Below are 17,336 nucleotides of genomic sequence, written 5' to 3'. Positions count from 1 at the left end.
ATTATGCATATCAAACTTTTTAGTTTTTTGAGTTTATTACGTCTATGTGAAAATATTTTTATATTACGGAAATTTCCTTAGGTCCGCCATACAAAATATTAGAAAAAATTTAGTTTTTGTTGAATAACTTTTGAATTTAATAGGAACACATAGTAATATTTTTACATTTTGTTTTATAACTTTCAAAATCCTATCAAATGATACTAATATTTGTATACTTTTAATAAATTTTTAATTTTTTTAAAATTTATTTTCGGAAAAAGACCTATTATTATATTGAAAATTTTAAAATTTAGCTAAGAATATGGCCCTTATGCATATCAAACTTTTTAGTTTTTTGAGTTTATTACGTCTATGTGAAAACATTTTTATATTACGGAAATTTCCTTAGGTCCGCCATACAAAATATTAAAAAAAAATTAGTTTTTGTTGAATAACTTTTGAATTTAATAGGAACACATAGTAATATTTTTACATTTTGTTTTATAACTTTCAAAACCCTATCAAATGATACTAATATTTGTATACTTTTAAAAAATTTTTAATTTTTTTAAAATTAGTTTTCGGTAAAAGACCTATTATTTTATATCGGAAATTAAAATTTTGCTGAGAATATAGGCAATATGTATATCAAACTTTTTAGTTTTTTGAATACATTTCAGAAACCTTAAAATAATATGAATTTCATTGAATTTAGGAAGGTCTGCCATACAAAATATTTGGAAAAACTAAGTTTTTGTTTTATAACTTTTGAATTTAATATGAGCTTATATCAATATTCTTACATTTTACGGTAAAGCTATTAAAAAGCTTTCAAATGATATCCATATTGATATACTATTAATCAATATTTATTATTTTTTTTAAGTTTTGTTCGGTAAAAGACCTATTATTTTATAGAAAATGCAAGTATTTTATTTAGAACATAGACAAAATGTACATCAACTTGTTTGTTTTTATGAGTTAATTATATTTCTGTTATAATAATTTTATATTATTGAAATTTGAGAAGGTCTCCCTTGTAAAATACTTCAAAAAAATCTGTTTTTGTTATATAACTTATGAATTTAACAAGCAGATGTATAAAAGTTTTGGCTTTTTATTAAACAACTTGGCAAGAGCTTTCAAATGATACCCATATTAATAAATTTTTATGCATTATTACTTTTTTCAAAAATAGAAAAAATTTTAGTTAAAAGACCTATTATTTTATAGAAGATGTGAGTTTTTTTTAAGAACATAGGCAATATATATATCAAATTTACTGTTTTTATGAATATATTAAATTTGCATTAAAATATTGTCAAATTATTGAAATTTGAGAAGGTCTCCCAAACAAAAAACACAAAAAAATTAGATTTTGTACCAAAACTTTATATTTTAGTAGGAACATATGTTAATGTTTTAACATTTTATAATATAGCTTTCAAAGAGCTTTCAAATGATACCCATAATGACATACTTTTAATAATTTTTTATTTTAGGAAATTTGTATAGGGAAAAACCTATTATTTTTTACAAGTTAAAATATTTTTTTATGAAAATATAAGCAATATGTATATCAAACTTTTTAGTTTTTGGCATACATTTCATATATGTTAAAATAATTATAAATTATATGAATATAAAAAGGTCTCTCATGTAAAATGCACGAAAAAAATTGTTTTTTGTCTCATAACTTTAGAATTTTATAAGCAGTCATATTAATATTTTTAAATATTTTGATATAACTTTCAAAGATCTTTCAAATGACATCCATCATGATATACTTTTAAGTATTATTAATTTTTCAAAATTTGGGAAGGTGCTCTATCTGAAGGATTTAAAATAATTATTTAAAGCTTAGAAAAGCTTGTTGTAGAGGAATTTGGAAAATATTAAATTTTTTAAATAGAAGCCTATTAAATTGAAGTTATATGATAAAATGTTTCTTTTTTGAAGTAGTTTGTATGGGAGACCTTCGCAAATTTGTGGAATGTTTACATATTTGCACACAAAATTAAGTAAATTTCTTTGTGAGCAGGTCTAATGTTTCCAGTTACTTACTACTCAGGTGAATAACATGAGCCACCCTTTTTTTCTATTTAAGGGTAAATATTTTGTATTATAGTTAACATTCTTTCACTACAGACAACAAAACAATTAAAAAATAACATACATTCTTAGCTATTGAAAAAGGGATATAAGATTACTATCGTAATTTGCTATTTACACTTAACAAATTTTGTAAATTAATTTCTCAGGTTCATAGACATGTTTAGGGACTTATTCCTTACATTAATTTAAAGGCCTTTTCAAAGTACAAAATACTAATAAAATTAAAGTTTTATCTTTAACAACCTTGAAAATTACAACATTTTCAAAATGTTAGATTCTTCTTGTCTGTTTTTTTTTTTCTTGTCTTCTAGTTACCCAACATAATTTTCCATTTGTTTTATTTCCATTATAATTTATGTGGCATTTTTAACATGCCACTTAGCTTTAGATGACACATTTTTTCATAATAATAAACTTTGCTTTGCTGTTTGCTTTCACTAAAACGTTTTCTGCTTGTTTGTATTTTGTTGTGTGTGTTTTTTTTTTTTCATATTTCTTAATCAACTTTTCATATTTTTGCTTTAATATACCTGTCACTTTAAAATAACATGAGCTGTTTATTAGATTAATATGACTGTCTTGTCAGAAAAATTCAACAAAATATTAAACAGAATAATTTTTTTTGTGGGGTGTTTAGTGGTTGTCTAGGGAGGAATGTAAAGCAAAAAATTAATGGAAATAAAATTTTGTTAAAACAAAAGATCAGCTAATATTTTGTATTATATTTAAGCAATAAGAAAAAAATGCTTTTGGCAAACTGATTATATCCACTTTTCATATTGTTTGAAATCAAGATAACCAAGATCAATTAAAATTAATAAAATTAGTCACCCAGTTTTCAAATAATTTGTTTGTGTTTATCATACAAAAAATTTTAAAATAGTTTTCCGTGTTTCTTAATTAAGGGGGTTAGGAAAGAACTTTCAAAACTTTAAACAATTAATGTTATTAATTGTTTACACAAAATCCTTCATCAATATATATTTAATACCAACAGCTTAAAGTTTTACTTATGTATTATAAACAAAAACTTATATTCACAACCATAGAAATGCTTTTACAATATCAAAAGCTTTTTGGTATAAAGTTAAGCAACGAACTTGCTAACAAAAACTTTTAAAAAGCTTTTAACTACAATTTAGAAAACAGAAACATTAAAATCTCCTTCATTCTCCTTCACTATAATTGTTCTTTAGAAAAGCTTTCGCCAAGCTTTTAACAAAAGCTTTGAAAACTTTACAATTTACTAAAAGCTTGCTATTAAAAACTGTTCTCGATTGAAAGACTTTTAAATAACAAAAAGGTTTCAACAATAGCTTTTATAAATTATACAATTTATTAATTTTAGTACACCTTAATAAAGCTTTTAAAGCTTTGAAAAATTTAGTAATTTAAAAATTTTTACTTTTAAAAAATGTAGCTTGATAAAAAATATTTCATACAATAGATTTATAAAAAAGCTTTCAGCAAGCTTTTAACAAAAGCTTTAAAACATTTTATAATTTATTTATTTTTTACCTTTGAAATATTTCTCTTCTTAAAATGATTAAATAAAATAGTTTTCTATAAAAGCTTTCAACAAATGCTTTACAAAATTATACAACTTAATGAATTTGCTACACTTTAGTAAAGCTTTTAAGAAAAGCTTTAACAAATATTACAATTTATTGCAATTTTCTTTAGAAAAGTTTTCCAGCATTAAAATAACAGTTTACTAAAATAGCTTTCAACAAAAGCTTTATTGAATTTTACAATTTTTTTAGAAGGTTTTAACAAAAACTTTAATAAATTTGAAAAATTTTTATATTTTGAATGTAACAAAATTATTCTTGATTAAAATCATTGTATAACACATTTTTTGAAAGACAGCTTTTAACAAAAATAATAAGAAATTTCAGAATTTCTTAAATTTGTATGTGTGAAGAATTCTACTTCATTTGAATCTTTCAATATAACAGTTTTCTGAAAAAGCTTTAATCAATTTTCGAATTTATTGCAATTGAATTTTAGAAAAAACACGAAAAACATGTAGCGGCTGATTAAATGGATCAAATTAGTCGAATGTTTTAAATTCTTAGATGTTACTCCATTCTTGACTAAAACTCTACAATTGAAAAAATTAAATAAACTGCAAAATAGAGAAGGACTGCCAGAATCAATAGTTGTGTCAATTTTTGTCACCTACTCAATTCAATTAAAGCTTTAAGAAATATTACAATTCATTATTGTTTTACCTTAAAAACATTTCCTTGAAAAACTCTTTGTATACAACATTTTATAAAAAAGCTTTTAAAAAAGCTTTTTAAAAAAATTTTTAAAAATTTAAATTTTTTATAATTTTTACTTAAAAATATTAAATTGTATAAAAATCCAACTATACAACAGTTTTCTAAAAAAGCTATCAGCAAAAGCTTCAAGAATTTTAAACAGTTTTTAACAAAAGCTTTAATAAGTCGTACAATTGATAACATTTTATATATCACACCTTTGAATTCAACAGTTTTTGAAAAATCTCTCAAGAAGCTTTTAACAAAGCTTCAAAAATTAATATAAATTTACACAATTTTTGTTCTAAACAATTTCACATCATAATTTAGAAATAGTATACATAAATTACCTTTAAATTAAGAATTTTCTTATTAAATTTTTTACTTTTAAAAAAATGTTTCTTTATTAAAAGCTTTCTATGTAACAGTTTTAAAAAAAGCTTTTTGGAGAGCTTTAATTTAATTTTAAACAGTTTTTAACAAAAGCTTTAATTAATTGTACAAATGATCACATTTTATATATCACACCTTTGAATTCAATAGTTTTTGAAAAATCTCTCAAGAAGCTTTTAACAAAGCTTCAAAAATTAATACAAATTTACACAATTTTTGTTCTAAACAATTTACCATCATAATTTAGAAATAGTGTACATAAATTACCTTTAAATTAATAATTTTCTTATTAATTTTTACTTTTAAACAATTTTTCTTTAATAAAAGCTTTCTATATAACAGTTTTAAAAAAAGCTTTTTGGAGAGCTTTTAAAATTAATAGAAGTTTATAAAATTTGTATTTTAAATATGGTTTCTTGAAGTAATTTACTTAATTATAAACATATTAGGGAAAAGCTTTCATATAAAAGTTATCAAGAAAAGCTTTCCTGAAAAACTTTAAAAATTATAAAATTTAAATTTTCAAATAGTTTTCATTAATAATTTTGAAGTAATTCACTAAATTGTAAACAAATTTGGAAATTTTTAGTATAGAAAGCTTTGATTAAAAAAAGCTTTTTTAGTTTTTTCAAGAACTACTTGCTTTTAAAGCCAAACATTATTTATGTATGCTTTAATCTATTTAATTTCCTTCTTTAAATATTGTTTTCCTAACTATATATTTTTCTTTTCTCTTACTTCCAGAGCTTTTGTAGACAACACCCACTTGCAAATATTGTATCTGAACAACAATCCTTTGCTCAGCGATATACCCATGCGTATGTTCCAAGGCAATCCCAATATTGTGGAGGTCTATATGCAGGCCAACAGCCTGCAAACCCTGTATGCCGCCCAATTTCCCATCGATCAATTGGAAAAGCTTTATTTGGGCGACAATCCTTTGCAGTGTAATTGTACGCTTTTCTGGCTGTGGCGTTTGGTAACGGGTAATTTTGATAATGGCCAGCAGGGCAATGAACTGAAACCCGACAATATGATGATGTCACATGATGCTGGCTCTGTGGCAGCTTTGGGTGCCGATTTGAACTCTGAAACGGATAATAATTTAGTTAGGGTGGCGGCCTATGTGGCCGAACGTAAAAAGGATGTTAGCTCGAAATTCAAATACACCAATCCGGCGGCTGCTATGAATAGTGGCTACTTGAAATTGGACTCGGAACGTATAGGCTGTGAGATATGGCATGATAGCAAGAGGACACGCAAACATTTGGCCGCCATGACAGAGGGAGAAATCACCTGTCCAGCACATGTGGTGACCATAGTGTGTGCCGTGCTAACGTGTTTGCTGGTTGTAATGACCGGTGCCAGCATAGTTTTCTATATGAGATTTGTTAAGCGCCGCAGGAAGTTAATGCATGATCGCAGTTTACGCTCGGGCAAGTCCATAGTCAATGTACATGATCGCATCTTGCCGCATCAACCCTTGAGCGCTCAATCAAATGGTGGCATACCAGGCACTTTGATGAATGGCTCATATCCCCATCATACTCTGCAAAGCCAAAGATCAACACTACCCCATCATCATAATATGCATCCTCTGCATCATCAGGAATATCATCAAACCCTGCCCCAGGTGGATAAACTGGAATTGGAAAGATATCTAACAGCCCAGGCCATAGCCAATGAATATAGAGCCTTGAAGCCCTGGGAATTGCCACCAGTAAAGGACTCAAATACCTATACCGATGAACCTGAACATTTATATGAGAAATTCGATCATTACGACTATCCCGATGCTCATACAGCAATGTCGAAAACAACTAATGGTAAACATATGATGAATTCCCAGAATAAACATTCAACAACTGGTCTTTTAAGCAGTAGTGGTGGCCTGAATAATGGTGTGGGAAGTATGATTAATACAATGGGTGGTGGTGGTGTTGGTGGTGGTGGTACTCTTAATAAACCTCATATAGTTTATGTATGATATAATGGTAGAGAAAAGTTGATCATTGATGAAGGATCTTCTAGTGATACTGTGGCATTAAGCAATTGTTTAAATAATAATTATAATACAATGTGTAGTTATATAAAATTAGTTTAAAAACCAACAAAACAAGCTCTTATTATTAATACTAAACTATCAAAAAAAAAAAGCATGTTAAACATTTTGGTTGAAAGCAAATTCTTTATGAAAAAAACGGCCAGTTTATTTAAAATTAAAAACAACACAAACAACTTCTAACCGTTTCTCCCCAACTACTTACCGATATTTACTTAGTAAAAATATTATACAAACAAACCAACCAACCAACATACTCGTACATAAATAATTTATTATTATTTAACTTGGCAAAAACAGGGAACTTATTTAGCATGAACAAAAAAATAAAAAAAGAAAACAAAATTATAAACTTTGTAGTAAACTAAAACTTAAAACAACTAAAGCAAAAAAACAAAGAACTAAAAGTTAAAGTTAAAGTAAAATACAAAGTATAGTAGAGGATTTATTTAGTAATGAAAGTAAATGCATAAATATTTAAGCAAAAAGGTGGTAAAGAGGAACAGTTAAGAGGAACTAACTCATATAAATACATACATACAGACATTAACTATAAAAAATATTTTAAAACTTTTAACAATTTCCACAACTTGGTTAAATTTTTAGACAAACAAATTAAAGATATTTTATTTTATTTGGAAACCATTATTTAGACATATGAAGCTTTTATATTTATATAAATTTAAAGAGAATAGCTTTACAAATGCAGAAAGCTTTAATTAAAACATCAATATTTATAATTTGTGGGGTTAAAAAAGCTTCGTTTTGCAAACATGTTAAAAATCTTCGGAAAAAACGAGGATTGTAATAATAACAGTAAAAATAAGAAAAAATTTAAATAATTTTTATTTTTATCAGAAAAATTTCAAAAGCTCTTTCCAAAATTTTTAAAACATATAAATTTTAACAAAGCTTTTATTTACAAAAACTATTTCTGAAAGTTTTAGCCTTTTAAGTTTCATTAAATATTTTTTTGAATTATAATAAAAAGTTTTAAAACTTTGTTTTATAAATTTTAAAATTTTTAAAAAAAAAATTTTAAAGCTTTTCTTAAAAAAGTTAAAATTTTCTTATAAAAAAAATGTGTTAAAATAGTTTACTTTTTTAACTATCATTGCTATTTCAATTTCAGCATTTTTTAAATTATAATTTTAAAATTTTTAAAAATATTTTTTTTTTTTAAAAAAAAAGCTTTTAATTAAACACATTTTTTTTTCTTATAATGTTCCAAATTTCCTTAAAAAAGCCAAATAAGCTAAAATTGTAACTTTCTTTGAAATATATGCTTAATTGAAATAAAAAGCTTTCCGATTTGTTAATTAAAAAAAAGCTTTTTTAAGATTTTTCATGAAAACATGGCATAGTTTCAGCAGATAGCAAAACTAGTTAAAAAAAATCTGCAATAGCAACCTTTTTATGTTCAATTACACCTTTTTTTATTTGTTATAAAAAGTTAAAAATCCAAATTTAAATTTCTATTTCGCTTTTAAGCCGAAAGAAGGCTGAAATTTCCTTAAAAAAGAAGAAAAAAACTTTCAAAGCTTTATATTTTTTGAGTTATAATAAAATGCTCTGGGATTTGCCATATAAAAAAACTTTTATTTTGAATGCTTTTTTTGAAAACAAGGCAAATCAACTTCATCAAGCAAAGCAAGTTAAAAAGATATATCAACTGTTTTATGCTCAACCACACTATTTTGGTATTTGTTATAAAAAGTTCTTTTATTTTATTTTAACAGATTAAAAAAAGCCTATAATTTCCTTAAAAAAGCATAGCAACTTAAAATATTTATTTTTTTACATTCATGGCTGTATTTATTGAGTTACATAAAAAAGCTCTGAGGCTTGGCATTTAAAAAAGCTGTTATTTTAAAAAAAATTTCTAATAAACAAGGCAAAGTATTTTCATATAGCCAAACAAGTTAAATTTGCAATATTTTTTGAGTCATCTAAAAAAGCTCTCAGACTGAGAAATTTTAAAAAGCTTTTATTTTAAAGATTTTTTTTGAAAACAAGGCTAAGTAGCTTCAACTAGCAAAACAAGTTAAATCTTCTATCTCTTTATGTTCTATTGCAATTTTTTTATATTAAAATATTGTAAAACGATCTAAAGGTTTGGATTATAAATTTCAAAATTTTGAAAAAAAAAATTTCAAATTTCAAAAAAATATTTTTTTTTTCAAAAGGACCAAATTTCCATAAACAGTTTTGGATTATAAATTTCAAATTTTTTTTAAAAAAAATTCAAAGCTTTAAAAATTTAAAAAATATTTTTTTCTTAAAAAAGGACCAAATTTCCTTAAGCAAGCGAAAAAAGTTAATATTTTCAACATTTTAATATTAACTGCTTTGAATTACAATAAAAACTAGCTAAAAATGTTAAATTTTTTTACCTTTTTATGTTATAAAAGTAATGAAATTCTCTATTACAATATTTTTTCAATTATAATAAAAAGCTCTTAGGCTGGTTAATTAATAATTTTATTATTTTAAATGCTTTTGCTGGATACAGATAACAAAGTCTTATCAATTAGCAAAACCTGTAAAATTTAGTATGTTTTCATACTGATTTCATTAATTATTTGTAATTTATAACAAAAAGCTTTATATTGTAAATTTTCAAAATTTGATAAAAAAATATTTTTTAAAGTTTTTGGTTATTATTAGTAATAATAGGAATAAAATTAAATAATTTTTCCTTTTTTTCAGAAAAATGTCAAAAAGCTTTTTCGAAAATTTTCCAAAATTTAAAAATTTTGTAAATATTTTTTAAAATTTCAACTCTTTTGGCCAAAAACTTTCAGAAAAACTTCTTTAAAAATTATTTTTATATATATTTAGTTAAATTTTTTTTAAAGCTTTTATAAATTTTAAAAGCTTTTTAGATATTTGCTAATTTACTAGATAATTACAGAATAAACTGAAAACTTTTAGAGAAATCTATAATTTCTTTCAAAATTTACAAAAGCTTTTTTCAAATACTCAAAAGCTTATGAGCTTTTTCGAAAATTTTCCAAAATTTTGTAAATATTTTTCAAAATATCAACTCTTTTGGCCAAAAGCTTTCATAAAAACTTTTTTAAAAAATAATTTTTATATATATTTAGTTAAATTTTTTTTAAAGCTTTTATAAATTTTAAAAGCTTTTTAGATATTTGCTTAAATATTTGCTAATTTATTAGAATTAGAGAGGAAACTAAAAAGTTTTAGAGAAATCTATAATTTCTTTAAAAATTTACAAAAGCTTTTATCAAATACTTAAAAGCTTATGAGCTTTAAGGGCCAGCAATTACATATGTCATATGTTTGCTCAAACAAAAATGTTCCAAAAATTATAATTTCGATCTTTTTTTGTTTTTTATTGAATCATAAAGTTTTTAGAAGAGGGTTATGTATTGAATAGTACATCGGTCAATTGGCCTTCATGGCTGGGGTGGAACACAGTCTTTGATAGAAATTTTTCATAACAATTTAGCATAAATGATTTTTTTTAGAGACCTTTGACTTAAAATAACCCCATAAAAAGATATGTGTTAAATCGCACAATCTAGAGGTCGAATTCTGATCACCGAGACAATCTCACGTCTAAGAAATGTCTCATGTATTGAAATGATTTATACGTATTGTTGAAACTATGTTATCATGTTGCATTATCGAGCATCTGTGACAGTCACTGCTTGACCATACTCATTTTCGAAGACTATGTTTCAAGGATATGAATGCATTTGTTTTTCGAAATCACATGATGTTTCTCTGAAACCCAATTACTGAAATTTTGACGACTAACAAAGCGAGGTGAAAATTTGCTTCATTGCTTAGATGAAAGTTTGGAAATAATTTTCAACAATTTCTATGATTTAATAAAATTGTTTCAAAATGCCTTTTATAAATATACTAATTGAGCTTAAAGCTTTAAATTTAAAAATCTATTATACTGTTAACAAAACAATATGTCATTTACTTCCTTAAATATTTCCTTATATTTATTAAAATCTCTTTAATTTGTTACAAGTTTTTTTTAATTTCTGTCAAACTTTTACATTTAAAAATGTATGAGCATTTTTGTTATTGAATAAAAAAAAACCCATTTACACACAACAAATTATTATAAAATATGTATGTATTTAAATATAAATATATAAATAATAAAAAATACAAAACCAAACAAAGCAAAAAACTTATTAAAAATAAATAAAATAAAAATAACAAGCAAAATGAAACAAGGGATTATATAAAATTTAAATTAAAAAAACAAAATAAAATATGTATTATTTTTTTCAAATATTTCATTATAAAAAAACTAATAATAACTAGAATTCATAACACCATAAATTAAAAATTTAAATTGAACAAAGAGAAAACTAACACGACAAACAAAAACTTATATATACGAGTAAATAAATGATAAAAAAAAATACAACTAAATATAGAAATTATAAATAAATAAATATTAAATGAATGGAAAAAAATATTTATTTAACAGTTTAAGGCCAATATACTGTATTAAAGTGTTACTTTTTTTGCTAAAAATTACAAACTAAAAAAGAATGAAAATAGAAATATATTGAAATGTAAATAAAGCAACATAGATTTAAAATAAAACTAAAAATATATATTTGAATATAACAAAAAAAAAACAAATTAAATGAAATAAATCAAAAGAATTTATGGCAATTATTGATGAATGATTTTATTTAGTATTTAGGGAATTAACAGTTTTGATAGTTTTAAAAAGAGAAATTCAAAAAAATATTGGATTTTCTACTTTACTAGGCTTAGCAACATATACACTGTTTGTATACATGTTGCTATGTTTACATAAAAGTTTAGCATACTTATAGGGGGTGTGTATAAACACAATCCCTTAACTATGCTTTACATTTGTCTACACTTGTTTAAAAGCTTGGCATTCAACAAAAATCAACTGTTTTTTAACTAATTACCTTAATTTATTTAAATTTTGTTTAAATTCAAACATTTTTATTTAAAACAAATATATTTTTATAAAAACACCAGAAAAAAAAATAATATAAAAATTTATAACAAAAGTTCCTCTGTCTCTGCTTTTTTATGTTTACTTTTAAATTAATAAAATATTAATTAAATCTTCTCTATTTTAGTTTACTAATATTTTAATTAATTATTATTTGCTTTTTTAGTGTTTTATTTTTAATGATATTTTATTTGTTTGTTTTTCCTTTAAAATAATTTTTAATTTCTTTCTCTTTTTTTTATTACAGGTTAAACATTTTTAAGAAAAAATTTAAAATAAAATGACAATATTAAAAACAAAATTATATATATAAATAAACTTTAATTAATTATTAGCTATTGTATATAAAATAAACTTAAAACAAAAACAAATCCTTAATTATAAAATAAAAATATAAATCAAAAAAATGTAAATAGTTTCATAAATAAAAATTTAAGTTCTTTTTTAATTAAAAAAAAAACAATAAAACGAAACAAAAATTAGTTTTTATTTCAAAAAAACCAAACATCAAAACAAATTTTATACAAAAAAAAAAATATTAATTTTCCAAATTCACTCACATCAATTTAACTTGCGCAAGTCTTGAGTTTGTAGATGAGCGAGGAGAGGAGATTTTTTTCTATCTCTTTCTTCTATAAACTCTAAACTTGCTTAAGTAAACTTGACGTTTGTGAACCAGCACTTATTTTCCTTTCTGTTTGTTTTTAAAGTCGAAATCTGATAGGTTATTATGGAAACAGAGCTTGAAAATTTTGGTTATTTAAATGGCATTGATCAATTTGGGAAAAAAACATTTGCTTAAGCTAATCAAATAATAATGTTAATAGTTGAAGCTTTGAAAACAACTCCAAACAAAGGAAGCCAACTGACAAAAAAACTAGCCACGTGACTGGTTCCTAGAGGCTAGGCAACGGATCCACTACTTACACTTTTTAAGAAGCGTACCTGTCATTTGAACATGATTTCAGATAGATTTACATACTTGTTTTTGGATTATTCCAATCCAAATGATGTTTTTTTATAGAGACGGTGTATTTTAAATTGAAATAAAGAAAAACATTTTCAAAATCCCTCAAATTGGCTTCATTGATTAGTTAATTTTATGACGTTATTGTTTCGGAACTAAGACGTATAATATTCCCTTCCAATTCAATTGGTTTATCTGCATTGACCTGGTACTTTTCATATCCCCAGAGAAAATAATCGAATGGCATCAAATCACATGAACAAGGAGGCCAGTTAATAGGATTTCTTGAAATTATTCTTTGGCCAAATGTTTCTCTCAGTAAATTGATTGTATCGCGTGATGTGTGACATGTGGCACCATCCTGATGAAAACACATGTCTGCAATTGAGTCACGAACAAGTTATTAAGCATGTCTCTATACCGCTTTTATGATAACATCAGCCCTAAATTTCTTAAAATCCTACTTCCTCAGCTGTTGCCTCATATCACTCATATTTTTAATACCATCCTCATGACTAGTGTTTTTCCAACTAACTGGAAACATGCGAAAATAATACCAGTTTCTAAGTCTAACTCTGAGTTCAGGCCGATAGCTATTCTACCATTTTTATCTAAAGTTCTTGAGAAAATATTACATAAACAGATAAGCGATCATTTAGCCCAATATAATCTGCTCACCAACAGGCAATCCGGATTTCGTCAGAAACACAGTTGCATCACAGCCTTAATAGATGTTACTGAAGATATACGTTGTTCAATTGATGGTGGGAATTTAACACTTTTGGTTCTGCTAGATCACTCGAAAGCTTTTGATTCTGTTGATCATTCCTTACTTTGTTCAAAACTGTATCATCAATTCGCGTTCAGTGACACATCAGTTTCATTAATTAAATCGTACCTTGATAATCGTTCTCAATCTGTGTTCTTAAATGACACTTACTCTGGAGCTCTGTCTGTTACCCGAGGAGTACCACAAGGTTCAATTTTGGGTCCACTTTTATTTTCTTTGTATGTTAATGACTTGCCTAATAATGTATCCTACAGTAAAATTCATTTATATGCTGATGACGTACAGCTATACATTAACACTTCGCTTAAGGCCATAAATGAAAATGTATGTAAGCTTAATTCGGATCTTGACAATATTTATTGCTGGGCATCAAGAAATGGTCTATGCCTGAACCCCCAAAAATCAAAATGTTTAATAATCCGTAAGAAATCCTTAAAACAAAAAATTAACGTTGACATTTGTATTAACAATGAAAAAATTGAAATCGTTACTTCAGCAAAGATAATCACGTTAATATTGTAGTAGGTAAAACGTACTCAATGCTTGGTAATCTGTGGGCAACACAATTTTACACCCCAGTTAACATTAGAATGCTAATTGCTAAAACCTATTTAATGCCAGTACTACTTTATGGTTGCGAAGTTTATGCTAACTGTGATTCCGCTAGTAAGCGGAAGTTAAATACTCTTTTTAACAATATTGCCAGATATGTATTTGGTCTTCATACCCATGATGGTATTGCAACCTTAAGTAAAAGGCTTTACAACGTGACCTTCAATAATCTGGTCAACATCAGGACACTTACGCTACTACACAAAATCGTTTACACTAAAGTGCCGTCATATTTATATAATCGGATAACTTTTGCAAGGTCTAATAGAGGGAATAAGGTCATACCTATTGCACACCGAAGTAAGATAACGGAATGGCAATTTTACTATAACGCAATCCATCTATGGAACAGACTTCCGAATAAAGCACAAACAAACAGAATATGATGTCATGTAAATGGCCGCCGCCACAGTTGATTGTGATTTGAGCACTTTTTATGGCATTTTCCATCACTTTGGCCAAAACTTCCGGCGATAGGTCCTCACATTCTTGACGGATATTGTCTTTAAGAGCTGCAAGAGTCTGAAGCTTGTTGACATAAACCTGCGACTTCAAAAAGTCCCACAAAAAGAAGTCTGGAGCGGTCAAATCAGGCCATCTTGCTGGCTAGTGCAAATCGCCAAAACGGGAGATTAGGCGCCCGGGAAATGCATCCTTCAGCATATCGGCTGTGGCACGTGCAGTGTGTGCCGTTGCACCGTCCTGTTGGAACCACATGTTTTCCAATCCCAATTCATCAAGTTGCGGCAAAAATAACTCGTTGATCATTGCTCTGTAGCGCTCACCATTCACAGTAACCGTTTGGCCCGCGACGTCTTCGAAGAAAAAAGTTCCGATGACTCCTCCAGCGAAAACAGCACACCATACAGTGGCTTTGAGCGGGTGTAATGGCTCTTCGTGGGTTACACGCGGATTTTTAGTGCCCCAGAAGCGTAAATTTTGCTAATTTACGTACCCGCTAAGATATAAAAGGGCATCATCACTCATCTGCGACGAAATTCACGTTGTGCCAAAGTCACCGACCGATTATTGGTCAAATAAATAGTCAGCAATATTCCGCGTTCTGGAGCAGTGTAGCGTAACATTGTTTATTAACGTGTATTTCGCATGTGTTTACTACACAAATGTCAAAACAGAACTGACATTAGGGGGCAATCGCAAAATTTAAAGCATTTTCTGATAGGAGGATTACTTTTGCGCCACCTTGTATAAGTAAAAATTCGACTATTATGACTCCTATGTAAAGGAAAATTTAAAATAAAATGTTACACTTTTTGGAAAATTCGAAATATTATTTTCACCTTTCTAAGTCTCAAATTTTTTACAGCATTTTAAAAATTCCAACTTCAAATATCTCAATATTTTGTTAAGTCACAGGTCTATACAAATAAGCCACAAACCACAGCGGCCCTCAAAGCCAACACAATCAATGTCCTATGCGCCAGAGTCATGGAGAATTGGACACTTCGGATGTACCCCAAGAAGATGACATGTTTTAACGAGTTTAATATTCAACAATATTCGGCGATTTCTATAAAAATATATGAGAAATTTTAACATGATATAGATATTTACACGAGATCTATTTAACTAATTTTCGTCATAGAATTATGGACCGATCTTCACAAAATATTAGTATAATTTATGTAGAATTTCACACTAATAACGATATTTTTAAGAGATTTTACTTATTTAAGTGATTTTTCAGAAGGGGAATTTATATTGGGGCAATGGCCAAATATGAACAAAATTCAAACAAAATTTCATTTTGTGATTTCTTTCTACGTAAGGAGTGCGCACAAAAAAAAAATATGCAACTTATTTTCTTTATAGAAATGAAACAAAGTGATGATTTTTTTTTATTTTATATTTAGATGAAATAAAATAGTATTCAAATTCTTTCGTATCCAAAATAATTACAATTTCAATGTGTTTTAACAAATTTTTTTATTTTTTCTATAATTCCTTTCATTAGGGCTTTTAATGTGTCGTTTGTTACCATTTTGCAGCCATTTGTCCACTTTCTCTTAAATTCTTTTTAGTTTTTAACTAGGCCTTTTATGTCCTTCACATGTTTTATTACTAATGCCCAATACCTCTCAATAGGGCGGAGTTCTGGACAATTTGGTGGATTAGCTTCTTTGGGTACATAAATAATATTATTGGTATTTTACCACTCAATAGCTTTTTTGCTGTAGTGACAAGATCTGGCCAGAAAAATGTGGTTACCCTATGTTTATTTAAAAATGGTAGCAAGCGTTTCTGGAGACACTCGCTAATGTAAATATCGGAGTTAATAGAACCGTTAGTAATGAAGGAGGTTCTTCTTTCTAAACATGTGCAAATTGCTTGCCATACCAACAATTTTTTCGGGAACTTTGATTTTTTTTGTACGCGAAATTTTTCTTCAACGTTTCCTCTAGAATTAGCAATATAAAATTCTTGACCAGGAAGCTGCGAAAAATCAGCCAATAGATATGTTTCATCATCCATTACACAGCACTCATGATTATCGAAAAATTCTTTTTGTAAAGTTTTCGCTCTTTTTTTAGCTTCCAAATTTTTCTTTGCATTCCTGTCAGGCACTTTTTGAACTTTAAGTGTCTTAAGGCCAGCTTTCTTTTTAACCTTTCTGACAAAAGTTTCAGAGCACCCAACTTTTTGTTCCACTTTTCTTCCTGAAATATTAGGGTGTGTTGAAAAAGTCCGTATTATTTTGTTTGCTTTCTTTTGGTCAGAAAATCCTTTCTTTCTTCCACTTCCACGTTTTCTTTCAATGCTAAAAAGCTCTTTGTATTGTTTTATCACTTTGGAAACTATATTTCGGTTAACACCTACGAGCCTCTATTGTCTTTTGCGAACAGCGCTGTTTTTTATTGAAAATTTAAATTATTTTCCTACAATATTCTTATTTGGCGTCCATTTTCAAAAAAACTAATTTTGTTATAGTTATGACATTTAACACGTGGCAAATGAGACAAATGAGGAACAAAACCAATGTAACCGAATTAATTTGTTTCAATTATTGTAAAAGTTATAAGCCTTAAAGTATGCCTACTATTTTTCGTGCGCACTCCTTAGAACTGCCGAATTTTATTTGGATTTATGTACCATTCATGATACTTATAATACTAATTGCTCTTCACAACCTAACG

The 17,336-nt window shown here is 26.6% G+C and overlaps 1 protein-coding gene across 2 annotated transcripts in view; it reads left to right on the top strand.

The window, feature by feature from the left end:
- Nucleotides 1-12,291, top strand: part of Fili (Fish-lips) — a 36,414-nt gene extending 24,123 nt beyond the window's left edge. The window contains exons 3-4 of one of the 2 annotated variants that reach the window (XM_065513249.1): nucleotides 5,502-6,583; nucleotides 12,060-12,291. In XM_065513249.1, coding sequence (XP_065369321.1) covers nucleotides 5,502-6,583; nucleotides 12,060-12,064 — 1,087 coding nt within the window. In that variant the 3' untranslated portion in view covers nucleotides 12,065-12,291. Of the gene's footprint in view, nucleotides 1-5,501; nucleotides 7,405-12,059 lie in introns of those variants that run through there. The other variant, XM_065513248.1, reaches the window with a different exon arrangement.
- Nucleotides 12,292-17,336: the final 5,045 nt, after the last annotated feature.

The sequence above is a fragment of the Calliphora vicina genome, chromosome 5, assembly GCF_958450345.1.
Source record: "Calliphora vicina chromosome 5, idCalVici1.1, whole genome shotgun sequence".
NCBI lineage: Eukaryota > Metazoa > Arthropoda > Insecta > Diptera > Calliphoridae > Calliphora > Calliphora vicina.
Note: the sequence above shows the minus strand (reverse complement) of the source record. Positions and strands in the feature narration are given on the sequence as shown.